The sequence below is a fragment of the Gekko japonicus genome, unplaced genomic scaffold (assembly GCF_001447785.1).
Source record: "Gekko japonicus isolate JY-2015 unplaced genomic scaffold, Gekko_japonicus_V1.1 scaffold3023, whole genome shotgun sequence".
Lineage (NCBI taxonomy): Eukaryota > Metazoa > Chordata > Lepidosauria > Squamata > Gekkonidae > Gekko > Gekko japonicus.
In genome coordinates, this window is record NW_015177105.1 from 41,052 (window position 1) to 68,388 (window position 27,337).

Consider the following 27,337-nt stretch of genomic DNA (forward strand, 5'->3'; position numbering starts at 1 on the left):
CGGGCTTATGCAGTGGGATCAGAATACAGAATCTCAATCAAAGCCAACAGTCCCTTGCCAGTAGATGTTAGTTTTAGCTTGTCCCACAATTGGGCATGGGGTATGGTATCAAAAGCCAGCTCCAAATCCATGAAGGCAGCAGTAAGGATCCTCCAACTCTTTGTTGTATATTTGTCGATTAAGAACTGTAATGTCAGAAGATGATCATCTGCACAAGCCCCTTGCCTAAAACCAGCCTGTTCCCTTCCCAGGATTTTGTTCATCTCCAACCGGTCCACGAGTCATCAATAAACTAATCTACATCACAGGTTTCTCTATGATAGCCCTCTGACCTCCACCCTGAATGCCTTGGAAGAAAGTTATGTGATAAATTAAATGCATTATAAACATCTCTTCCTGGCTAGTTTGTCTTCCTTAAGAGTGGCATGTTTCAACTTGTTCTCAACCATATCTTGGTAAACACATTTTGGGGGCCTCTGCACCTAGGCGGTTGTCACTGAAGATACACAGGATTATGCTATCTCCCACTGAAAGACGAAATCTGTTTTCCTTCATTTTAGTTATGCTTTGCTCTGAGTGTGCTGGGTAATCCAACTGTGATGCTATTAGATGAACCGACAACAGGAATGGATCCTGAAGGAAAACGTCAGGTGTGGTGAGTATTTAGATCTGGCTTTGTAAATTGACAGTGCATAGCACACCTGTGATAGACTCCAGGTTTGGGATCAGCATGCAAGAAAAGACACCTGCCATCACAGGACTAGCAGTGGTGATGTAATTCTGATGCAGAATTAAGGGGGGGGGTCTCTAATGATTAAAAAAACCCTCCTGACAGTTGGAGTTTGGCTGTTGAGACTGTCAGTTGTTTTTCATCTGTGGGTCCTGTGCCAGGGGACTGACAAGCAATGTTCCCTCTAAGCTGTGGAGTCTTGTGAGCAAAATTTCTACTCTGTGAGCTACTGACATTAAAGTTGTGAGTGAACAATTTGGCTACTGCATAAATTAGTGTGCTCTGGAGCCATTCTTCATGAGCTAAGACAAAAATGTGTGAGCTGGAGGCTAAAAAACCGAGCTAGCTCACACTAACGCAGCTTAGAGTGAACACTGCTGACAAGTCATGTTGGACCACGCTGAGTCCAAAGAGCAAAATGAGATTTCTCTACAGATTCCAATATTAAGGGAATCTGAGAAAAGCCAAACGTGGTTCTATACCATAGTAAAATCTAAGGAGTCTTAAAAAGGAAAATAAACTCCTGGTGGTTAAACAAGAAATTCATGTTCCTGGGGGGGGGGTCCAGTAGTTACTGCATAAATTAGTGTGCTCTGGAGCCATTCTTCCTGAGCTAAGACAAAAATGTGTGAGCTGGAGGCTAAAAAACCGAGCTAGCTCACACTAACTCAGCTTAGAGTGAACACTGCTGACAAGTCATGTTGGACCTCGCTGAGTCCAAAGAGCAAATGAGATTTCTCTACAGATTTCAATATTAAGGGAATCTGAGAAAAGCCAAACGTGGTTCTATACCATAGTAAAATCTAAGGAGTCTTAAAAAGGAAAATAAACTCCTGGTGGTTAAACAATAAATTCACGTTCCTCTCACAGAAAATCTATACCCTGCTGGAGAGAGTTGGCTTTAGTGGATTTAGTGTGTGCCAGGAGGATTTATTGGACTAGTGGGTGTCCAAAAAAGAATCTGGTTTCATTGTTCCATGTCATGGGTGCCTCAGTGTCTGACAGAGCTAAGTATCTAACACAGTTAAACCATAAACTTCATCCCAGAAAAAGGGCGGTGCTCATGAAAAGCCACAGAGATTAATATTTATAAGAAGGTCTCATCAATAAGTGGCTGGGTGTGTGACAGAAGATTCCTGGCTAAAAGAGGTGGGCAGACAGTGTCAGTTTAAAATAAGACTGCTCTAACTTGTGAAAGATTAAAGGAGCAAATCTCCACATACTCCGAAATAAGGGGGTTCGTCATAACACCATTAACACTAAATTTACAGCACCTAAGTAAATAATTAGAATTGTTCAGTGTTCTTCAGATACTTCTACTAATTCAGATACTTAGATACTTTTACTAATTAGCCTAAAAAGGTTCCCCTATCATTAAGTAACTTTAATCTCCAGCACATCATGGGGTGATCTTGCTTATGTTGTTCAGAAATTACCAAGGATGAAGGAAGGTAATAGTGTCTGTAGTATCAGAACTAGGCCCCGGTCACACGAGCCAGATAACGCGGTGGGGAGGCGTGGCTGTTCACCCTGGAGCAAAATAAAGTACAGTAGCCCGATCACACGGTCCCCCGAGTCTCCGTGCTTAGGCTGTTAGCTGGCGATCACACAGCGATGCTGCAGCGTGGCAAAGAAGCGGCGTGGCGCAATCACACAAGCGTTTCGCGTCTGTGCGCATGCACAGTTCCGTGGAGCAGCACGGCTTTCAGTTTTGTGTTTGTGCACATGCACTTACGGAAAACATCCGGTTTGCGACGGGATGTGGACGGGCGCCGGATGCCATGGGATACTAGCGCTCCCGCAATCAGACGCTCACCTGTGCCGCGTGTTTTCTGGATACCAGTGCACTTTCCTTGGTACTTTTTAACTCTGCATCTTCATCAGGACGCCACGGGCTGGCCACAGGTGCATTACGCTTCCCAGATGTGCGGTGTGATCACACCCTGAAAATCCACCCAACATTCATGCCTTTCGCACGGCAGATTCTCTGTGTGACCGGGGCCCTAGTTAGGCAAAGAATAGCTGCAGTGGCATGACAAGACTACAGAGAATGGTGGAAAAGGCCTATTTGTGGCTGAGGCACAGATGACCACCAGAGAGAAGCAGAACTTTGGGGCCAGAGCTCATTATGAAGCAAGAAATGGTTTGGGGAAGTGAGGACTGACTATAGGAACTGGAAAGTGAAGACTATGGTATCAGGTGCAGGGCATGAAAGGGAGCCAACAGGGATATTTAGGTGGCAGCTAGCATTTAAATATTCAATCTTGGGCAACAATATGTCTAAAACTAGTTCTGTGATGCAACTCTTAAATTTAAAACATTATTCCTATTGTAGAAGATTTTTGTCAAACATCGCTCTTCTCAGTTTGCCATGGATGCTGGGGGGGATTACTTAGGTGGGTGGGAGCCTGTGGAGTGTGTGACTGCGCTATCTTAGAGGCTGTAACTCTTCCAAAGAAGCCTTCTTCTCCCAGAGGAACGTCCTTGAAACTTTTGGTGTCAGCTTGCTTTGGTAGATAATGGGATTGTACATTTCCCAGGTGAAAGGGGGTAGAGTCACTATGGATAGGCAGAGTGGATGTGACATATGAGTGAGCATTGGGAGAGGTCACATTTGAATTACCTATATCTATGATTGTACCTGCCAAAATCTTCAGATCTGACACAATACTGTTACAACCTGGACCTTGCTTATAACTCAATAACTGCCAAAGAGAGTGTTGTTGAGAATAACTTGACCAGGAGTCTGACAATGTTATATCGATATTTACTCATTTATAATTGCTACAGCATGATTATCAAATGCTTTATTCTAGAAGTGCCTTATTGACTACTGTAGGCAAAATATCATTATTATATTGATTTACAAAATTTATATCCTGCCTTTCTGCTCAATCAAGACCAAGAAGGCTGGCTAAGAGTTAAAACAAAGGATTATAAAACACATCATAAAACCAGTTAAAACCAAAGCTAAAATACAAATATAAAAGCACAAGAAGCACTAATTAAATGTACAGCAGGAACAAAAGATCACTGAGTGAATGCCAGATGAAATGAAAAAGTCTTTACCTGCTGGCGGAAGACAGTGACAGAAGGGGACAAATTAACATCCCTGGGAAAGATTTCCATAGTTTTGGTGCCATGACTGAAAAGGCCCTCTCTGGGGTTGCCACCTGCCTGATCAGAGAAGGCAAGGACATCCAAAACATACAACCTTATTGGTACAAATATATACTGTACAGACTTGCTTCCATGAGAAAGAGATGCACGCAGGGTTACCAACCTTAAGGGGGGAGGAATTTTTCTGGAATTACAACTGAACTCCAGACTACAGAGATCAGTTCCTCTGGAGAAAATGGCCGCTTTGAAGGGTAGACTACATGGCATCACAGTTCTGTTGAGCTCCCTCCTTTCTCCCAAACTCTGCCCTTCCTAGGCCCTGTCCATGAATAGCCAGGAATTTCCCTACCCAGAGATGACCACCCTACTACACAGATAATTCCCTTAGAGTAAATGGCAGCTTTGGAGGGCAACATCTATGATATTACATCCTTGCTGAGCTCCCTCCCCTCTCCAGACTTAGTCCTCCCCAGGCACCACCCCCAAACATCTTGGCTTCTTTGGCATCTTTCAGTCTCTCCCCACAGGAACTTTTCTGTCTGGTGATTGTTTTGCTGTAGTTGTTTCTGGGGTGCCTTTTCCTTCTTGGCACTCCTCTGGGACAAGAAGTGCTCCATTCTTCTTACATCTGCAGATGGTACTGCATCCTGAATTAAAGAGGTTCAAAAAAGCTGGTAGGAACAGGCCATTGTGGCTGCCATTTCATTCCTTTTCCATAGTAAATTGTATGTTCTCTGCAGGAAAGTAATTAATGCTTTACTAAAGGGGAAACACCAAGGAGCCCTTTTGACAACTCACAATATGGAAGAAGCTGAGGCAATGTGTGACCGAGTAGCTATCACGGTGTCTGGACTACTCAGGTAGGTTTCACCATGCATCTTATTTTCTGTTGAGAGGTGAATGAGTCTTCACAGGCCTTTATTTTGTTCCTCCTACTTCTCAGAGGCAAAGTAGTTTGGGGCCTTATGGAAAACATAACAGTCCAATTTTACATCAGCAAACAAAGTAGAACCTAGGGTTGCTAACTTTTGGGTGAGGCCTGGAGATCTCCTGGAATTACAATTGATTGCCAGACTACAGAGATATATTCCACCCCCAAATCTTCAGGAATTTCCCAACCTGGAGGTGGTAAACCTAGTGGAACCGCATCTCTGACTCTCTCTGAAACAGCTCGAGGCCTATGGACTTCACTCCCTTTCAGAGATTTCAGTACAGCCATTCAGATGCCTAGGTTGGATAACATGCGGCAGATGCATTCAGTGTAACAGACACGACAGCACCAGGGATGTGCATTCAATATAAACCAAACCCAAAAAATACCTGGAAAATATCTTTTGGGTACTTTTCATGTATTAGTTAAGCTGAATTTGGGCTACCAATATAGCTGAGCCCAAAAAAGCCTTTTTTATTTTTATTTTTTTGCTTTTATGCGAGAGTATTCAGCTATTGGAGCTGCGGTTGCTCAAGTGGTTAAGACGCTGAACTGCAGGCTGTGGAAGGTCTGTAGTTCAGCAGTTCAAGACCCGGGTGCGCCGCATGACGGAGTGCGCTCCCGTCTCTAGCTCCAGCTCCTGCCAACCTAGCAGTTCGAAAGCAAGAAATTGCAAGTAGATAAATAGGTACCGCTTCGGTGGGAAGATAACAGCATTCCGTGCGCCTTGGTGTTTAGTCATGCCGGCCACATGGCCACGGAAACGTCTTCGGACAGCGCTGGCTCTTTGGCTTTGAAATTGAGATGAGCACCACAACCCTAGAGTCGGATTCGACTGGCTTTCGAGCAAGGGAGACCTTTACCTTTACCTTTATTCAGCTTTACTGTGAGCCAGCCCCAGCAGAGCTAGTGCGGAGCTGAGCTCAGCTCTGTGCCACCCCAGCTGTGGCTGGCGGTCTCCTCTTGCAGCTCGGTTTAAACCAAGCTGCAAGAGGAGCTAGGCCGGGGCAAAAGGAGCTGACAGCTCTGTGCTGCCTTGGTTGGGGACTTGGGAATATTGGGAAATACCAATATTTTTGGGTTCAATATACCCAAACCTGAAAAATACCAAGGGTGTTTTTTCTTTGCACACCCCTAAACATGATTATTTCCCTTCATTAGCTGGAGGAGATATTTCAAGCCTGAGATTGGCCACTTACACTTTTCAGCCCACAGTGTCAAGGGTTGTGTACTGCAGCACAATATATATCAGGAGGAAGTCGCAGGATGGTTTTTTTCTATTTCTCTGTCCTCCCAGTTCTGTCTTTAATAACTACTTAGGAGACTGTCCAGACCATTCCAATTGTACCCCGAACACTTTCCCCAGCCTTCATTTGCTCACCTACTAAAAATGGCCAAGGGCCACTACATCATGTTTCCTCTTCACCCAGACTCCTTTTGTGTGTAAAGCCTTGATCCATCTGGCCTTATAGAGATTGAAGTACATACTTGCACCTGCAACATACTTATCACTACTTGAGATTCCATCACAATGCAGGGCTTATTCTATGGCCAGATGCAATATCTATCCTTCGGTGGTCCTAGAAGGCTGGTATTAAAAGGTGCCATTGATTGGGCGGCTATGCCGTTGTGGCTCCAGGAACATAGAAACAGTTGGAACATATATTATTGCATTGTGGTTACTACAAAGATAGTAGAGCAAAGATCATTTTCCCTATTCTAAGAACTTGCAGTTTCAAGTTCAGGAATTGCCCCATACCCTTAATCTTACTATGCATATGTTTACTCTAATGATAGGTAAAATACCTTCATTTTCTTAGACACTTTTCATACACCATTCCTACCTCACAGAATGGAAACATTTTCTTTTCATTTGCACAATAGTTTGGTTTTGACCCTCTAACAGCCTCTGTGCTTGCAACACTGGATTAGATCCTACATCTCCAGTAACCTGGTCAAGCTGTCTCCTCATTAAGAGTTCATTAGGCAATGGCTTCTGCCTTTCATGTTAAACTTGATAGTCAACCATTACTTTCTCATCATCTGATAAAATGTTATTGAGAAGGTTAACTATTTACAAACAAACCACCCCCATTAATTCCTGTCTTTTCTTGGAGTTTATTTCTGATCTTTGTTAAATTGTTGGGTAAACAATGTGAGCGTAAGAGTTCTGTAACCGACAGTCTGAATATAAGATCATAGAGTTCACTCTCCAAAGTAGCTATTTTCTCCAGGGGGACAGATATCTGTCATCTGGAGTTCAGTTGTAATACCAGGAGATCTTCAGACTTCACCTGGAGGCTGGCACTCTAGGCCTGGTTGCAACTCTATGAAAACCAGTGTAGTATAGCAGTTAGAGCTTCAGAGAAGGGTCTTGGAGAACCAGCTTGAATCCCCATCTTGCTGTGGAAGCTCATTGGGTGATTTTGACCAATCGCATACTTTTAGCCTAACCTACTTCACACGGTTGTTGCATAGATAAAAAGGAGAAGAGAATAATGTAAGCTGCTTTGGTCCCCACTGTGGATAAAGGTGGGGTATAAATGAAGTAAATAACGAATAAACGAAGCTGAAGAAGGGAGGCAAATAAAAGGTAGGTTGGTGAGTAGCTGAGGAGAGAAGGAAGCAGGGCAAGGATATGGTAGGGCTGCCAAATCCCCCCGGGGGGCGGATTTCCCCCCCCCCTTTGGAGGCCTGATTTCCGCCCCCGCGGAATCGGGCCCCGGGGGAAACCCCACCCTCGCGTGCACGTCACAGGGAAGAAAGAGGTTAGGAATTCTTATAAATTGGATGGGGCAGCCTGGGGAGAAGGGATTGAGGAGGGGAGGGATCTCAAATGCCATTGATTCCACCCTCTAAAGCAGCCATTTCCTGTGGGGGAACTAGTTTTGCCAACCTCCTGGTGGGGATTGAGGATCATCTGGAATTAAAACTGCTCTCCAGATGACACAGATGACTTCCCCTGGGAAAAAAATGGCTGCTTTGGAGGGTGGATTTTATGGCATTATACCTTGTTGAAGTTACTTCCCTCCCCAAATCTCACGTTCCCAAGGCTGCACCCCCAAATCTCTAGGGATTTCCCAGCCTCGATCTGGCAAATTTAAGGGGAACTGTAGCCGGGAAATCTGTTGTGATTCCAGGAGGTCTCCATCCCCATCCCAGAGGTTGGCAATCCTAGGAGAGAAGGAAACAGGAAAAGACTATGGGAGGCTTTAATGAAAGAGAAAGAGGAAATAGTGGGAGAGGGGGAAGAGACATGCCTCCTGCAAGTCCTTGTGGGTTCCCACTTATATTTATCAAATAGTAAACATCCCAAAAAATTTATCATGTGGTGTGTCAGAGCCTGCAGTGCTTTCCAAGGTAAGACAAACTATGATTAATTGCAGTTTGTGTCCATGCGTTGTATATTCATTCCTCCCTTCTCTAGGTGCCTTGGTTCTATTCAGTATCTGAAAAGCAAATTTGGCAAAAATTATTTGCTGCAAATAAAAGTAAAGGGAGTAGAGGAAGGTGAGCTTGTGAATGCTGAAATTCTGAAGATCTTCCCACATGCAGCTCGCCAGGAAAGGTAACTACCAAATATTTCTACAGCTTGCTACAAGATTTCTTGAATTATTTTAGACAGGGTAATTCCTTCAAATAGTAAACTTCATGATCCTATTACTACATAAATGAAATTAGACAATTCAAGGTGATTCTGCATATTTGGGGGTGACCTGGATTATCAGAAAAGTATTTTGTGATTTTTTAAAAAAGAACAAAAGGCCCAACCAGTATGGAACATGCTTATTGCTTTTCATGAGCTACAGAATGCTGAAGACATTATTTGAGTTAGGGGGTGGGGAGAGGAAAACAGGGTAAGAGACACTTGGCCAGCCTGTAGTGGGGGATACTGCCACTCCAGAATTAGTGCAAGCTTTTCAGAGCTCTGATTCTTTTTCTCTCTTTTTTTGGAATTAAAGAGATTTAGTGAAAGGATTAATTAAGACTTCAAGAATCCTGTCCACATCCTAAACTGCCTCAAGCTGAAAAGTATCCATATAAATCGACAAGCATCTGAACATCTATGTGATGGATGAACATCTGATGCATCTATGCCAGCACCACATGATGGCCTGCTGTGATCAACTTGCTAATTACTTTGCAGATAAAATCACCCAGATCCACTCAATCTGGGCAATTTCATCCGCAAAGTAATTAGCAAATTGATTACAGAGTCTAATTCCCTGTTGCTCCACTGAATGATTATGTGCAGATGCAATGATGGCAGCGTCTTATTGCCTTGTTGCTGCCATCACTGCCACAGAAAAGACTCCATATTAATGAGTTCAGCACTCCTGCAGAGAGTAGAGGAAGCATTGAGTCTAAAATCTATCAGGTAATGATCTGTCCATGACAAGGGAGTAAGCTTTAACATTCCTACCTCCAGATCACCCTCCCCATCAGTACGGAAGAACAAATCCAGCGTTTTCTTTTGGTTTTTTTGAACAAAGAAGGTGAAAAAGATTGGGCAATAATACGAATTTGGTTCTTCCTTTTCCCCAGTCTTCTTTATCACAGTTGCTTAGGAAAATGATTACAGCTAGAAGTGATTTATGCTGGAAGTATACCTAGAGTCCTTGGGACCTTCATACATATGTTTGCGTGAGGTGCATAACTGTTGGTTATTCAATCCCTTACAAACAAAAGCCAGTGAGAAAGATCATAAGTTCCTTGTAGCCCACTTGTTTTCTGCAAGGTATTAACTGCTGTATATATTTTCCCCCTCCTCTTAGGATATCCACTTTGTTAGTCTACAAAATACCAATGGAGGATGCACTGCCCCTTTCAAAAGCCTTCTCCATGCTAGAGAAAGGTAGCTGTATGAAACGTGATTCTGGATGATCTTGACTATTACTTTTTGTTGATGACTGATGAGTGAGAGGCATCATGTATTCCCACCATACCTACTCAGTGAGCTTACCTTGGCCCACCTCTTTGGATGTCCATACATGGGCATAAGCTTTGAAGAGTATGGGTTAGATCCAGGATAAACTTTCCACTAACAGAAGTTTTTGCCATTTTCCCCTTTCTTGTACAGCCCTTCCTGAAGTCATTCTTTGTGGTCCCTTATCCCCCAAGAGCAGCATTTTGAGGAGATCAACAGCCTACTTGGGGGGGGGGGGGGTACGTTTTTTGTCTGGATTGATGGGAAGTTTAGTCTTAACCAAGTATATGCACACAAATTTCAACATGAGTAGAACCAAACTGTATGGTAGAAACCAGCCATGTGATTTGGGTCCATGCACATTGCATTTTATCCGTCTACATTCCCTTCAAATGTTACATTGATAGATGAGCGTAACAGGCATGCTGAGTGTACAGGGTGGAAGGTGCAGTCCTGCTCCTCAACTAATGTTGTCCAACTGGCAGTAAAATGTAATTAGTTTAACTTTATATCCACACAGCTAAAAGAACTTTCAATCTGGAGGAGTACAGCTTTTCCCTGAACACCTTGGAACAGGTAATGTGATTAAAAAATTCAATAACAGGACATTTATAATAGGAAACGCCTGCATTGTATCCCTAATGGAAAGGGTTAATCTGGATGGAGGCTATCCCCATTCATCACAATCCAGCTTCTTTGTGTACATCATCTTCTTGTTGAAAAACTAAATGCAAAACAGAACTGTGCACATAGTAACTAGCACTGGATCTCCACATCCAGTACAATGAGTTGTGTTCATACTGCCCAGCAGGTGATTGTCATTATATATTTTTACGTATCATGGCTTGGATACAGTGCCATTAAAAATGCCCTCTCTCATGTACCCACCAAACGGGCTTGTTTAGTCTGTGCCACAGGCACAAGGTCTGTGGACTGTTCTCTCATTTCTCTCCCTCCAGCAGTTCTTTGCAACCCAAGGAGAGCTCATACCTGGGGTCACAAGACCTATATGGGCTAATAATCACACAGATTGGGGGACTCCACTGAGGAGGGGGAAGAGGATGAAACCGCCTTGTGCTTTCTCTTCTGTCAGTACTGAGTCAGTTAGAGGGGAACAAAGGAAAGATAGATGGCTCACTGGCTCAAACCCAACCAGAGCTGCCAAAGTGATAGTGTGGACTATTAGGGGAGGGGCTGTGGCTCAGTGATAGAGCCTCTGCTTGGCATGCAGAAGTTCCAAAGTTCAGTCACGAGCATCTCCAATTAAAAGATCTGGCAGTAGGTTATGAAAGACCTCGGCCTGAGACCCTGGAGAGCTGCTGCCAGTCTGAGTGGATAATACTAACTTGTATGGACCAACAGTCTGATTCACTATAAGGCAATTTCATGTGTTCATATGGACTAGTTAGTTGCCAAATTTGAGGTAAATGAATTTGAGAGGACTGGCATCTGATAAAGTACATCGTTAAAAACAGACTCTTGAGTCCTGATCAAATATGACTGAAACTTATTTTTGTTGTATTTATGCATTCAAATAAATCAGCATGACCCTTCGCTTCTCCAGCCACTAATAGCCTTGTTAAAATTCATGCAGTTCCTTTCAGCCACTCTATTGTTCAGCTGAAGAAACTATGTTTTTCTTGTATCACTCAGGTTTTCCTAGAACTTTGCAAAGAACAAGAGCGAGATCGTTTTGATGCGGCTCTGGATTCAACGTTTGAATGGAAACAACTGCAGCAGGATGATTTCTAAACTGCTGTTGGCTTAATCCAAAAATTTACTCTACTGATCCCTTGAGGATGCGAGGCAGAAGCAACAGCATATAGTGTCTCTGTCTCATTTGTTATGTACAACTATTTGAAACAAAGTAGCATGCACCAGCAGTTAGAACCTGTTTATATATAGTTTATATAAATATTTCGAAGGCTCGCCACTGGATTATTTCCATGTACTTTTGTATTTACTCAGATGGTAGAGTTGCATGCCTGTAGAATGGAGTCCTCATAAGACAAGAACCTGAAGTTTATACATCTCTCTGTATGCCCATGTGACTAATACCCATCGTTTCAGGTAGGGTAGCTGTGTTGGTCTGAAGCAGCAGAACACTGTTTGAGTCCAGTGGCATCTTTAAGACCGACAAAGGTTTATTCACGGTGTAAGCTTTTGTGTGCAAGTGTGACAAAGTGTGCTTTGTTCTAACGCCCATAGTAGAAACTCTGTTCTAATACCCATAGTAGTCATATACATTAAAGCGAGGGACAAAGAAAAAATATACTATTTGAATAAAGATTTTGTGACCTGTATAAAAAAATGAGGAATAAATACTAGAGGGGTCTAGTTTTTAAGATCTTTGCATATTTGTCTGAAAATTCTATATTTGCATATTTCTGTATAACTGCCATAGTGACTCAGGCTTTTGCTTTGCATTTACTTTGAAAAGCATTCCATCAAGGGGCACAGTTCTTATTACAGTTGAATTTCCATTTCTGGAGACTGAAATTAAAAGGCTGTAGATTAAATCAGCATTGCAATGCTTGTTTTTACTTAAAAGATGTATACGTTTTCTTGCACTGAGATGGATCCCTTTGAATTATTCCAGGGGTGAGCCACTCCCTCCCCTCACTACAGACCTCTTACTCCCCCCTCATCCTCAGGGTTCTCTATCTCTTAGGAGCAGCATTTCCCTGGGGCATTCTGGGCTGTAGTAGGAGCAGTGAAGGGAATAAGAATAAGAATAAGAAGATATTGGATTTATAACCCACTCTTCACTACCCGAAGGTGTCTCAGAGCGGCTTACAAACTCCTTTCCCTTCCCCTCCCCACAACAGACACCCTGTGAGTTGGGTGGGGCTGAGAGAGCTCTTGACAGAAACTGCTCTTTTTTCAAGAACAGCTCTTATCAGAGCTACGGCTTGCCCAAAGTCATCCAGCCAGGTGCAAGTGGAGGAGTGGGGAATCAAACCCAGTTCTCCCAGATTAGAGTCCGCGCACTTAACCACTACACCAAACTGGCTCTCTACTCTACTGACAGAAATCCCTTCCATCACTAAACATGATCCACAGAATCTAAGCCAAAGATTTCCAAGATAGGTTACATGCAAGAATAAAACAAGAGAATATGAAATACAAAATAAAAAGAGACTAAAATTAACAGTAGATTGTTAACATTAGTAAAATGTAAAAGGCATGAGCGTTTCAGTTAAGTATAGGAGGTAACCTATTGATCTGGTATACCCAGGATAATACCAGTGAAACTGATAGACCAAGAAGAGAAGAGGAAAGGCTTTTCCAGTTAAGCCCTGGGACCAAATAGGTGAAGAGGATCCCCTGGGAAGAGTCAACAACCAACCCACCAACAAAGTACAGGAAAAAATGCCACAGCCTCACACGTGCTATCATAATTACCATGTGTTTTGAGAACAACCAAGGTCCAATACAACAGAAGCAAGCCATTAAAAAGCTGATAAGATAAAACCCGTAATTAAAAGCCTGGGTACAAAGATGTGTTTTGGTCTAACACCTAAATGAAAATAAAGTAGGTGCCAGGAAAATCTCAAGGGGAAAGGCAAGGTGCCACCATAGAAAATTCCTTGTTTCTAGTTACCACTCCCATCACCTCTGAAGGAGAGAGCTGGGCTTGACTAGCAGATCTTTCCTGGCAGGCTAGATAGATAACATGGTCCCAAGCCATTTAGAGCCTTAAAGGTAAACAAAAAAAAGCACTTTGAAATGTGCCTGGAAACAGATGGCTAACCAGTGCAGATTTTTCAATACAAGCAGTGCCGGATTTACGCATAAGCTAAATAAGCTACAGCTTAGGGCCTCGCAATCTGCTGGGGCCTCAAATAAAAACACAATATAAAAAATGATTTCAAATATTAAAAAGGCGTATATATTTTAAATTTTTCTGAGACCAGCTGATGTAATTTAAAACAGTAGGGGGCCTCTGGGTTTTGTATAGCTTAGGGCCTCAGCAAGTCTAAATCCGGCCCTGCCTATTTTCAAAGGCAGTCCATGTATTGTGTTACCAGTGTGCACCAACAAAAATGTTATATATTCATATCCAGAGTTCAGGTGAAATGTTTTTCTATAATTGCTTGTGTTTGTATAGGACACTGCCAGCTCAGGATGCAAATCCACTAGATTTTTTGGTTTATGGAGCTTTGGGCCCATTTTCAATGGGGAATCTACTGGAGAGTCTTAGCCAGCTATTTATAAGGATAATGCCACCAAATTTGCATAGAACATAAACCTCCCTCTAATCTAAAGACTCCACCAAAGTCTCAAGCAAAACCGGTTCAATTTTAAGGATCCCCTAAAGTTTTCTGATACTGGGGAGAAAGTGGCACTGGCCACTGACACTGAAAACAAACAAACAAGAGTGGCCACTAACACTGAAAACAAACAAACAAGAAAACCATGTCTATATCCATTTCACTTTCCCACTCTGACAATGACTGACATTTTAACCTTTCCACTGAAAAAACTCCATTTGCCATCCTTCCTTGTTGTGGTCTGTTCTTTCTTTTCAGCAAGTGAGGCAGGAGGAACCTTTTCAGGGGGGCTTGAGTGGCTGTTTTTCAACCAAATGATAGCAAGATTGCAGCAGAGTTAGTGCCTATCCATCTAGGGGATCCTGAACAAGGTCACCCCAGCTATTGTACTAGGAGAGAACAAAGGGATCTGCCTTCATAAAGGCAGGAGGGAACAAGAAGTGAGCAAGAATTAAATAAATCCATAAATAAGAACCTCAGATTTGCCATTATTACCTATGGGGGTCTACTGGGTGTGTGTGTGCTACAGACGTTTTTTTCAACCAAATGACACCAAAACTGCAGCGTAGTGCTGCTTGTCCACTAAAAAAGCCTCCAAGTTGCAAGCAAACTGGACCAAGGGGTCAAATGAGGCCAAGCATCATTCCTCAGCAACACCTTCTGGATTGTTGGTCAAGTAAGAGCAGAACCACTGAAGACTGGTACCCAGCCAGCCTTTCCAGCAGGATACCATAGTCACAGGGGCAAGTCACCCATCCACTCCAAAATGATGCCATTGGAGACAACAGGCAGAACTGGATCCCATAGGTCAGAGGCTGAGCTGTTCCCGTGTCAGTCTCAGAGTCAAACATTAGCAGGGCACATATTTGCTGCACCAAGCTGAGAGAAGTAGATGTGCCTTTGGGTTCTTTGAAAAAAGGGAAGAGTATTAATTAGTAAGCAGCTTTTTAAACAAGACTGAAACCTATTACTTCAAGATGCCAGACAGAAATGTTTTCTGCTCCACCTGGGAATCTAATACTTAGCCAAATTTGAATTCACATCCTATCTTCATATGCTGATAATACCTAAATTAAGATGGTCATATATGCTTGCATGCTATAATTCGCTACCTACAGCACAGATGAGGAGGCTGGGATTGCTGGGATTTCTTCGGAATGTTTTTGTGATTGCTCCTTGTCAATGGTCAGTTCATTACTGTATGTTTTGATACTGGGGAGAAAGTGGCACTGGCCACTGACACTGAAAACAAACAAACAAGAAAACCGTGTCTATATTCATTTCACTTTCCCACTCTGACAGTGACTGACAATATCTCCCCCCCCCCCCTTTCCACTGAAAACTCTCCATTTGCCACCCTTCCTTTTTGTGGTCTGTTCTTTCTTTTCAGCAAGAGAGGCGGGAGGAACCTTTGGGGGCTTGAGTGGCTGTTTTTCAACCAAATGATAGCAAGATTGCAGCAGAGTTAGTGCCTATCCATCTAGGGGATCCTGAACAAGGTCACCCCAGCTATTGTACTAGGAGAGAACAAAGGGATCTGCCTTCATAAAGGCAGGAGGGAACAAGAAGTGAGCAAGAATTAAATAAATCCATAAATAAGAACCTCAGATTTGCCATTATTACCTATGGGCGTCTACTGGGTGTGTGTGTGCGACAGACGTTTTTTTCAACCAAATGACACCAAAACTGCAGCATAGTGCTGCTTGTCCACTAAAAAACCTCCAAGTTGCAAGCAAACTGGACTAAGGGGTCAAATGAGGCCAAGCATCATTCCTCAGCAACACCTTCTGGATTGTTGGTCAAGTAAGAGCAGAACCACTGAAGACTGGTACCCAGCCAGCCTTTCCAGCAGGATACCATAGTCACAGGGGCAAGTCACCCATCCACTCCAAAATGATGCCATTGGAGACAACAGGCAGAACTGGATCCCATAGGTCAGAGGCTGAGCTGTTCCCGTGTCAGTCTCAGAGTCAAACATTAGCAGGGCACAGATTTGCTGCACCAAGCTGAGAGAAGAAGATGTGCCTTTGGGTTCTTTGAGAGAAGGGAAGAGTATTAATTAGTAAGAAGCTTTTTAAACAAGACTGAAACCTATTACTTCAAGATGCCAGACAGAAATGTTTTCTGCTCCACCTGGGAATCTAATACTTAGCCAAATTTGAATTCACATCCTATCTTCATATGCTGAGAATACCTAAATTAAGATGGTCATATATGCTTGCATGCTATAATTCGCTACCTACAGCACAGATGAGGAGGCTGGGATTGCTGGGATTTCTTCGGAATGTTTTTGTGATTGCTCCTTGTCAATGGTCAGTTCATTACTGTATGTTTTCTTTTATTGTTCCAAACACATTGTTGCCAGGGAGAAATTTCTTACAAAATGGTTGTCAAAATATTCAGCCACTTCTGATATCCATAAATTAAGATTGTTTCTGAGTGGCTTTTATAAAGCCTGTATAGTTGATGTGGCTAAATTCTCCTTTGCTGTTGTTTTTAATTTTTAAATGTTTTTCTTGGTATATGGCTTATGGGCTGTTAAAAGCTAATAAAGTAAAAGTGAAGTAGATGTGAAAGTGGAACTGAGGCCACTCTATCAATGTGTGTAGCTCAGGGGTCCCCAATATTTTTGAGCCTGCAGGTACCTTTTGAATTTTGAGAGGGACTGGTGCCGCCCCAAAATGATCATAACAGGAGTTGGAGCCAACCTAAAACGGCTGCCAAAGGAGAAACCAAACCCAATACCTCCCTACTCACTTTACAAAATAATTTCACATGAACACATGAAGCTGACTTATTCAGAGCCCAGCCACTGGTTTGTTAAGGTGAGCATTACCTGTACTTTACTTTGGTTGGAAGTGTGGCTCGGGCACTGGCAGGTAACCAAGAAGATTGACAAATGGCTGAATAACAGAATGAATAATAATAACGGTAAATTAACCAAGCTTTAATACAATATAAACAGTAACAATTCCATTAAAATCAAATGTGTTTTGGCCACAAGGCATTCTTCAGTAGTACAAATTGTTAAAATACACACCATAAATTAAAATTATTCAAAATACAAAATACAGAACAGACAGAACAGAAAACCTTTATTGATGTAACAACAAAATACATGATTTCTGACCTGACCTCTAAAACCTGAAAATAGGAAGAAAAAAATTAGATTAATTATTGTGACATTTATAAAATTTAAAAATGTAATTAACAAAATTGTCAATCTATGTTACTCACACACACAAGAAGTAAGGCCAGTTCATTAACTAAGTAATTCACCCTTCATTAATGGAATAAATTAGGACCATCAAAATCATTTTTCTTGTTCATGGTCCAGAGGTGATTTTTTTATAACTTTCTAAAAGATTTTTTTCTTAAATTTATTTGCATGTTTTGGATTAATTTTTTTATAATGATGTCTTAGATATTTGGACTCCACTGGTTCTGTTGGGCTGAAAACATTGCCCCTTCCTTTGCTCTACTTGATTTGGCCTGGATTCACTGCTTTGACATTAGGTATTTTGGGCTTGTTGCACTGGCCTGTTGTTCTGCTGGGATTTGTTGCCCTGCAAGGCACTTAATGTGCTCTTATGGACTATACAAGCCATGAGTGATAAAATGGACTGTGTAAACCTTTGCTTAAAGGGACTGTACTGCATGGTGACCCAAAGTGATGCCAGTTGAGAATACACACATAAGAGAAGAAAGTCTTTTTTTGCGTTGCTTCCTTGCGTTCCAGTTGGTTCTCCAAGGTTACCTGCCCTCTTACCTGCTGAGATGGACCAGTTCCCTGACTGAATGAAGGAGTTGAACGCCATACCATACCAAGCCCAAGAACAAAGAAGCTCCAAACGCCATAAGGAGCTCCCTCTGACACACGCAGGCAACCCCCACCCACCCATACATCTACTTGCAAGACTGCACGTAACTGAGAGGTTCTACACATGGTTGCTTGAAAAGTAATCTCACGCCCATCAGCAGGCTCGGCTAAGCCCATCAAGAGACAATAGCCCTAGCCCGGTGACTCATACCCTCTTCATCCAGGTGCCACTCTCCAGTCTAAGTTACTAGGTCTCAATATTGACCACTCCTTGTCCCCTCCCCTTGTTCCCTTTACCCAATAGGTGTGTTTTTGGGACAGACTAACTAGAGGCGTACCAAGGGGATGTGGCCAGCATCGCCCTCCCCCTCCAGGTACCCCCATTAAAGGGGTGCAGCCACTGCCCACCCTCCTTCCCTGCACTATACTTTCTATATCTCTCCCTATGCTCTCGGTTTTAGCGCTACCGACGAGTTTCCACGTGGCTTGCTGGTTCAGGTACATGACCCCCTCCCCCGTTCCTTATATTCTCTTCCTATTCTTCCTAAGGAACGTTCATCCGTCGAGGACAGGTAAATATAACCTAGCAACAATTATTCCTGCTAATGCGACCATCACTTTACCCTTTCTATCTAAGTTTCTTAGGACTGTGCATGTGAAGCATGTTTATGATTTTGTGTGCTTGAGATACATTGAATAAAACAATATTAATTCTACTCTGAATACAGTCTGTCTGATGACTGGTTAGAAGCGGGACCTCTGTATACACCGGTGCTTGCTCCCATACTTGCCTACTGCCAATTTATAAGTCATAATCCCCCATACTGATAAAAGAGCAAGGCAATTCGGCTAACAGATTTTCTGGTTTGACTCTGGTTCTGTTGGGCTTGTTGATTCTGTTTGCATTGGGAACCTTTGGGCAGTGGTTTCTTGGTCTTGTGTGCTTGGTATTCTTTGTCCTACAGAAAACAAGAAATCCCCTCCCCCCCCACACACAGAGGAAACAATGGTGGATGGCTGGAGCACCTTATAAAGGGGCCCAAAGAATTGGGCCCCTTGGTCCAATTCACTTGATGTTTGGGGGGGGGCAATGCCACTGTGGTTTTGGTGTCGTTTGCTCAGAAAAAAAGCCACTCCAGCCCCTTGGAAAGATTCTCCATAGGGAATAACAGACCTGAATAATGTTGGAATTCCAAAACCAATACGAGCCCATATAACAAACCAGTATTTGAGACTGAAATAACCTGGAATACCAGCATGTCATCCCTGGAATTAAAAAAAAATGTCCCTCCCCTCCGCCGGTGCGTATTCCTAATAGTCAGGCCCCTGGCTGTTTGGGGGAGAGAAGATCAGTGGCCACAATGATTCTCTGCCCAGCCCACACAGGTTAGGAACTTCCTCTAGCCCCTTCTCTATGCATGCAGAGGGAAGGGAACGGATGAGGAATATACAGATTTTTCCTGAATCCAACCTGGTTGAGCCAAAAGAGGAAAGAGAAGAGAAGAGAGTGCAGTCTAAGGTCCCCAGACCTAAGGTAAGCTGATGGCAGACCATGTTCTCTCTCTGTGGAGGTAGGCTCTGAAAAGGGAAAAGCTCCCTCCCATTCAGAGTTTTAAAGAAGTTTGTGGGCCTTGCCTTTGGCTATCAATGGGCAGAACTACCCACTCCAGAATTACATACACCAGGAGAGAAAATCAGTATTTCCAAACAGTGCCTATTGAAACAAATCCAGATTTGTTGTAATCCTGTCATTAAAACTGTATCAGCCCTACTGACTAAGGTCTTTGTGGAGGATTCATCTTATACATATTGATATAAGGTCATACTTTCCACTTCATCCTCTTTAGCATCTCTATATTTTTGCATCATATGCCAAAATAAATTACATGAAAGTGTGACTTTATCAAACATAAATCTTTATTCCTTATAGTTTCTTATACCAGTGACACTGGAATAGATTTATCATCATCATCATTATTATTATTACAACAAGAACTACAACATTCTGATACATATAGCTACAGTTTCATTGTCAAGGAAAGACCCTGAAAATGTGATATCTATCATCAAATGAGATATTGTAATGGTGAAACTCAATTAATTGAAACAATGAGTTAACAAGCTATATGCTAAGAAATATACAAAGAGACTTAGCCAGTTGGTTTTCACAGTTTGATTAGTAAATGTAAAACCTATTTTAGTGCAAACTCTATTTAAATGTATCTATGCATGCAGTATAGGATTCTGTGCAACTTGCAACAGTGACACAATTTTGATTTGCTCTTCAGAACAAACAAGTATATAACTGGTATCTTTATAATACACTAAATGGGGATTGGAATATAACTGGACTTCATTGAACAACGAACTGTAGATCAGAATGGCAAGTACAGTGCAACTTCACCTCTTCCAAAAGTATCAATTTTGCTTGCTGTGTTATAGATCATTTGACTAATGCTCAGACCTGATAGGCCAAAGCGGGGGGGGGGGGATGGAATCGCAAGAACATGCATACTGATTCTGAAGCACAGAACTACTTTGAAGAAGTATTGTAATGGTTGACAAGAGCTTAAAAGCTGGTCCTAACTCAGATAGTGCATAGCTTCACATTAAAACAAAAACTAAGATCAACTACAGATTTTAACTAAGATCAATTAGAGGAAATTCATACTTGGATTTCCATCCGAATGCTTATTATTACAGACAATTTCCAGAAGAAACACTGTAGCTGTGGTCACACACACTAAATAGTCCACTTTCAAACTGGTGTTTTACTGTGTGAACTGGCAAAATCCAGTTGGAAAGTGCATTCAAAGTGGATTGAAAGTGGATTATTTAACATGTGTGATCACAGCCACAGATTGAGTTCAAAGTATTCCATTTGGTGGCTTATTAAAAGTTAAGGTGTACCTGAGGTGCAAGCCACCTAAACAATGACTGCTAAGTTATTGTACTTAGATAAAGACAAAGTGTATAGGGAACTGGTAAAGTTGCAAACACTGCAAAATATGAGTTAGGTCATTACTAAACCAATAGCCATTATGTTGCATGTCACAAAAGGCTCTGTGTCTTCTGATGAAAATATGCATCAAACTACAGAAAGGCAGCATATGTAAATAATTTATAACCTAATTTTAATGAAATTTGTAGTAGCTCATTAATATTGCAGGTATTATATGCTGTATGGCTGTTGAAATTCAGCATGTGTGTGTCCAAAAAAGGAAAGCGCAAATTGCCCCAAATGATTAAATTTTACATAAAGCCAAACAAAATGAAGAAAATTAATTGTGATTATTATTTTTATGGAAAAAGAACAAGTCATATATCAATAAAAAGAGACAGTTCGAAACATTTATAGTATTGACATAAGGCAAAGAAGGTGAAGAGGCTCTATTTTGCATTTTTTCCAAGATGCGGGAATCCAATATTCTTTATACTTGCAAGTGCTTTGAAATATGCTGCCAACTCATAGTGCTCGGCATACATTCCACAAAAACAACACTAACACACCCCCCCCCCAGAGGATGACAGCTATTGAATTTTATCTTACTGAACATATCAGAAAACCACTTTATCTCCCTGGGACCTTTCCCACCAAAGTGTACTGTTTAATGTTCCAAAGCTGCTGTCTTCCTCTTCTTGTTCTTTGGCAAGCTCAACAAACACCTAAAATGAGGAAGAACTGTATTAATACATTACAGTTATAAGCCAAATGAATCCTGCTCAACTATGGAGGGTTGCCTAAATTAATACAAAATTCCAGATTTTCACAGCAGACAGTATCTGACAATGTCGAGTTATAAATCTTTTATGGACTTTAAAAATGCAATACCAGATGCAATATTGGTAAATACTGTAATACAGTGCATGGATACAGCAAAATGGTCAATGTACCCATCCTCATAATGAGATCAATTTATACTGCAAATGGCAATTAGTTGTATGTAATCAAAGTTAAAGACAAGACTGAGATCCATAAAATGGCTGGGATCCAAAGAACTGCATGGTAGGTTCCACTTTTTTAGGCAACAGTCAATGAAACAGTAAATTGTGTAATTTAAAATGTAGGTAGCCATGTTAGTCCACAGCAAATTTTTTTGGCCAACATTATCAGTGTTGAAAGGCTCCTGTTCCTCAGAGGATTCAGAGACTGGTTTATTTCCTGTACACATTTGGCATTTTAAAACATTGGTTCCAGACAACTCCATGAAAGAAATCGTATTGAAAACACCTTTGGAGTTTACTGTCTTCTGAGGAAGACTACTCACAAAACGAGTGGAAACATAGGTGTTCGTCATGTTGCCCTTGTAACATTGTTATTGTTAGCTTATCATATTGTCATTGTAAAACTGTTATTGCTAGCTTGTTATTATTGTACCAACAGAAATTTGCTGTTTGTTTGATATAAACTGAAACTTTGGGACTGTTCTTTGATTCATGCTATAAAAACGGCTTTAGTGGTTTTAATACAGGTTTATAGTACTTTATTTGGAAAAACCATATGTTAAGTATGCAGTATTCAACACAGGTTGAGCAGCCTTTATTAACAGTGGGTTTTTTTGTACAGATTGTGGTTTTTTTGTACAGATTCTGCTATTCAAAGTAAAACATCTCACACTATAATCCCAAGGATGTAGGCATTTCTAAAGCAGGTCTTTGGATAATAAGCGATAGTTTCAGGGAGGGAACAAAACAGGAATGAACAATCCTGTTTTACCTTACCTGTTCCAGTGTTGCTTGAGAGAAGCTGTACTCTTCAATATTAAAGGCATGTTTTGCTGTTAAAAATGGCAGAAAGAGAGATTTACTCCTCAATGGCAGTTGCATACCACAATTATTTCATGTTAACAGATATTTCAAAATGTCACATTATTCCTTGACCACAGTTAAAATTACAAACGATTAATTGGACATTCTATAGATACCATGATAGGCCTATGGAGCTTCCAGTGAGTTCTGACTTCCATATTTACAGCCATACCAGAGGTGCAGTTACATAGTTTTTTCCTGAACATTAATGTAACTGCATAAGCCACTTTGTGTTTTTCAGCACTGTGTGCATCTCCTGTGTATCTTGGAACCTCCAGGTGACTATAACAGTTACGGATGCAATAGCTAGTCAAAACCAGATTAAGGTCATGAAGGAATGGCACATTAATTAATCCTGCACTTATTTAAATGCTGTGAAGTTAACTTGGCTGTGCCCAATGAAAGCATGTTAGGAACACTGCAAAATTACACCGAGTAAAACCTCAGTTAACCTGAGTGGCTGAGGAGATGATGACATCTGAGTAACTAAATGTTTGAATCAACATATGTGCTATTTCTAGACAGAATTATAATGCCATGAAGCTGCACAATGAGTAATTTGAGACCCAACAGGATGAATTGCAGACTGAGGGAGGTAGCAAAGGTGAAGGGAAGAATAAACAACAGACTACATTGATTTGAAGGAAAAAGACCACAGCTTTTATTGTGAATAGTCGTAGGAGCACCAGTGCAGTACAGTGCATGGATACAGTATCAAGTGACCCACCTGCTGGCCGATGACCACCCACCCTCCTAGCCCACCTGTTGGAGGAACAACCTTGGGATGGAAGTCCAGGGATACCACATGGGCATCTGCCACTGCATGATTCCCTTGCCACCCGAGGGTTAGAGCTGGGCACCAGCCCCTGAGCTAGGTGTAACACCGACAGCCCCATCCTGAAACCCCTTATGGGGGTTCCCAGGGTCAGGGAGGCAGGCACACAGGCTATGCCTCCCCAAAATTGGATCTGGTCCAATGCCCAAACCACCTAAGAAAGCTGTAACAAGCATTCAACATAAAACTTCACATAGTACCCCAAACCAAACACCATGAAGGACAAGAATCAAGGAAGGGTGGGTGTGGGAAGCTGTGGTTCCCTAAATACTGAAGGGGTGGACCAGGCTGAAAACTCTGGCTTCCATACCTGTGCCTGGAAGCTGTGCCCCTCCATCAGCAGGCCCAGTGCCCGATTGGCTGCCCAAGCCCAGCCAAGTGCAGTTGCCCCAGCCTGCCATGCCGCACAGCTGAAGGGGAAATCCTTCCCTTCACTTGCTCCCCAGCAAAAGCAGCCCAGGCAAATTCCAGGGGCCATCACTTCAAATTATCAGAAGATCTGGGTAACTGAGACACAGATGGTGGTGAGTCTGCCATATAAGGTCACTTAGGAAATAATTGCCTCACCTTCTTCCAGTTTAGAAAACGACAGTGCAAGTGAGAGGACATCTTCCTTGGGTATTTTATAAGCCAAAATCGATGCAAAACTGAAACACACAAAATAGACATCATATGCTACAAAAAGTAAGCAGAAGCAATAATGTGTCTTGAGTAATGTTACAGGAGCCAGACACTGTTAGCATAAGCATTGTGCACTAGATGCAGACTTTGTCGTTATAATGCTGTTTGATCTCTGGACTGTAAAAAAGAATGAATGTATATATGTTAGCATAAGCAATCTCAATTTTTTCTCAGAAATCCAAGCTAAAAAAGTTTAATTATTCCAAATTCAATTCCAAACTTTGGACTTTGTCAGGTTCCGAATGACATCACTGCAAGCGCAAGAGGGTCTAAACGGCTCCCCCCAGCTCACCTGCAAGCCCCTGTATCCTGCTACCTTTTCATCTTACTTAACCTAACATGGCAGTGACAGCACTAACAGAAAGGTGTCCCTTCTTCATCTCTGGTGCCTGCTAGACTGCTTCAACAACAGCATCTCAGATGCCAGGAACCCATGAAAACACAGTTTTAGCAGAACACCCTGTAAGTTAAATATTCCTATGCCTTGATGTCCCAGGTCTCTTTACACCTAGCACCAGAGTGAGATGGGAAGAGTCTTCTCCAGATCAGATTATGTTCCCAGCTGGAGAAGAGTTCTCAGGGCAGTGACGCTCATCTCATAATACAGGCAAATGTTCAAGCCTTCTAGGTCTGAATTATGAACTTTAGCAACTATTTGGAAATTTGGGATCATGCTAGAGGTTTTAGCCATTCTATCAGCTTACTTCTGAATGAACAGGTATTAAAAATGGGATTCAAACATAAGATCAATGAAAGAAGAGCAGTACTTCTAGTGACATTCAACTGAGTTAGTCTAACTGATGTGTTGTTCAGTCGCACAGTCGAGTCGCAACTCTTCGCGACCCCATGGACCACATCATGCCAGGCCCTCCTGTCTTCCGTCGTGCTCCGGAGTTTGCTTAATTTCAAGTTCGTTGCCTCAATAACACTGTCTAACTATCTCATCCTTTGCCATCCCCTTCTTCTTTGACCTTCAATCTAATTGATGTACTGATTGCTATTCAAATAAATGCAAATCTTCCAAATGCCAAGTTCAAACCGCTATAAGAATGAAAACTGTTGATTTACCATATCAATGACCTAGAGTTTGTTCACTTGTAATTTTGGGGAAGAAACCTTAAACTACTACAAGTACCTTCTTCCTGATTTCAGGGAAAAAGTAATAAATGAACCAAGCTGAATGGAATTTCTCAACCAAGGGACCCAGAAAATAGGAGAGCCTGAGTTTCATGCAAAGATTAGATTTCATCCCCCCAAAATAAACAGTGTTCACTTGCTTGCATTTCTAAAAACATATGCATGGAACTGGGGTACAGATAAGGAACAGCAAAGGAAAATGTCTGATTATACTTCCTTACCCAAAAAAAGTTTCTTTGGGTATTTGTTACAATATTGTAACCAGGGCATTTTTATAGACACATAGGAGCATGCTCCTAGGTTTATGGGCCATCTTGGTGTGATTAATTTTGCACAAGTATAGCACGTTTGTATTGTTTTATTTGTGTTTTAATTGTGAGCCACCCTGAGCCCTGCATGCAGGGAAGGTTGAGATAAAAATCCAATAAATAAATAAATAAATAATGGTTCAGAATGTTTCAAGTATCATGTCATAGGGTCATAGGGGAAAAAACCCTCAAGGAAATATCTGTATTCCCCATGTCAGAGACACATATAACCTCCTTTCATCAGCTGCTGGGAGAAAAACGTTACACTCCAGAATCCCATGCACACAGGATTAAGCCACATGCATAATGGCTTTCCTTGATTTCTGATTTACTAGGGCTGTATTTCCCCTTAGAGAACAATACTACAAGGTGTATAGCATCCATTGCAGAAATTAATCTGATTGCTTAAATAATTAGAAACATTTTAATTTTGTGTTCTTTATAAAATATTGCAATTATAATTATTTTCTTTCTTTTTTACATTTAATGTACAGATTTATTATAATTATTGCTTTTTACCTTTCCTGACGATTTGCATTTGGAAAGATGTGCAAAATCTCCCTTTGAAGACGTTCCTTCTGATTTGTATCTGGCATTCCTTTTAATTTAATTTCTAAGAAGTATCCTCTGCCAAATTTACTCTTGAGGTGTTGAACTGTGCCAATACACCTATAAATGTTGTGTACAGGAGTGGAAGAGACACACAGGCAAAAGTGGATTTAAAGTCAGAATCATTATGATATTTTTAAAGCATAAATTTGTACTTCTCAACCACAAGATGCCACCATTATTGAGCAAATACCTTAGCTTTCCAGACACCAAGATTGCCACTCGATCACACACTGCATCTGCTTCTTCTGTATAATGAGTAGTCAGAATAGCTGCTCTCTCTCTAGTTTTAAAGGCTGCTCGTATTGCTTTCCTAGAACAATGTAACAAATAGTGAAAAAAATGAGATGGTCAGCCTGTCAATGGTTGCTTTTTGAGTAATGCTCTGTGCAGCCACTCATAAGAGGGACTGTGACTGTGGAAAACAGCAAAGGTGACTGTGTTTGCAATAACCTGGTACAGAAGATGAATTTAACTAGCTCACAGCCCTTGCAGTATTATTCTATAATTAGGCAAATAAAATTTACCTGAGAATTTTTTAATTGGCTCTTAATATGAAATGAACCTCTGCACATTTGTCTTAGTCATGAACAGTAGCAACACCTAAGCATAGATAACCAAGCACCCACAATGTTTTAATGTTCAGGGTCCAGGAAACTACAGGCAAGCCAGGCAGTCCCAGAACCTTGGAAAAAACAGATATGTTGCAACTCCCTGACTTCTTTGATTAAGCTCTGGGAAGGTTCCCACCCCAACAGCACATAGCTTCTGTAAGACAATTATCTGTTAGCTATCCCTACCCCCAAGCTTTTATATTTTGGACTTTTTGGTTTGTAAATAGCGGAGAAAACGACTGCTCCCCAAAACCTCAATGTGAAATGTATACAAGGGATTATGCAAACAAAATAAGTAAGATCACTAAGGGTTTTCTCTTCAGCGGAAAACACAATTCAACACACAGGAACACAGAAACAAGTGCCAGCTGAAACGTTTTTGGTTTTGAAGTACATGAAGATAGCCGCTTTGTAGGAGTTTACCCAGAAGTTTGCAAAATCACATGCTGACTACTACACTGCATGTAACTAGATGACAACTAAGACTATGGTATAAACGATCCACAGTGTGAAATTGTATTGATTAGTAGTTGTCAGCAGGA

At 41.6% G+C, this 27,337-nt stretch overlaps 2 protein-coding genes across 2 annotated transcripts in view; one reads left to right on the plus strand and one right to left on the minus strand.

Annotated features, from left to right (window-relative positions):
- Positions 1–12,161, plus strand: part of LOC107124788 (ATP-binding cassette sub-family A member 8-B-like) — a 49,472-nt gene extending 37,311 nt beyond the window's left edge. The window contains exons 10-15 of the mRNA XM_015428297.1: positions 561–655; positions 4,591–4,710; positions 8,209–8,349; positions 9,557–9,636; positions 10,229–10,284; positions 11,362–12,161. Of these exons, the coding sequence (XP_015283783.1) occupies positions 561–655; positions 4,591–4,710; positions 8,209–8,349; positions 9,557–9,636; positions 10,229–10,284; positions 11,362–11,460 (591 nt within the window). The 3' untranslated portion in view covers positions 11,461–12,161. The remainder of the gene's footprint in view (positions 1–560; positions 656–4,590; positions 4,711–8,208; positions 8,350–9,556; positions 9,637–10,228; positions 10,285–11,361) is intronic.
- Positions 12,162–20,597: 8,436 nt separating this feature from the next.
- The window catches only part of ABCA5 (ATP binding cassette subfamily A member 5), a 106,175-nt gene continuing 99,435 nt past the window's right edge, over positions 20,598–27,337 (minus strand). Inside the window, exons 37-41 of the mRNA XM_015428298.1 lie at positions 26,375–26,494; positions 26,092–26,241; positions 24,014–24,093; positions 22,525–22,580; positions 20,598–21,468 (exon numbers count right to left, since the gene is read on the minus strand). Of these exons, the coding sequence (XP_015283784.1) occupies positions 21,361–21,468; positions 22,525–22,580; positions 24,014–24,093; positions 26,092–26,241; positions 26,375–26,494 (514 nt within the window). The 3' untranslated portion in view covers positions 20,598–21,360. The remainder of the gene's footprint in view (positions 21,469–22,524; positions 22,581–24,013; positions 24,094–26,091; positions 26,242–26,374; positions 26,495–27,337) is intronic.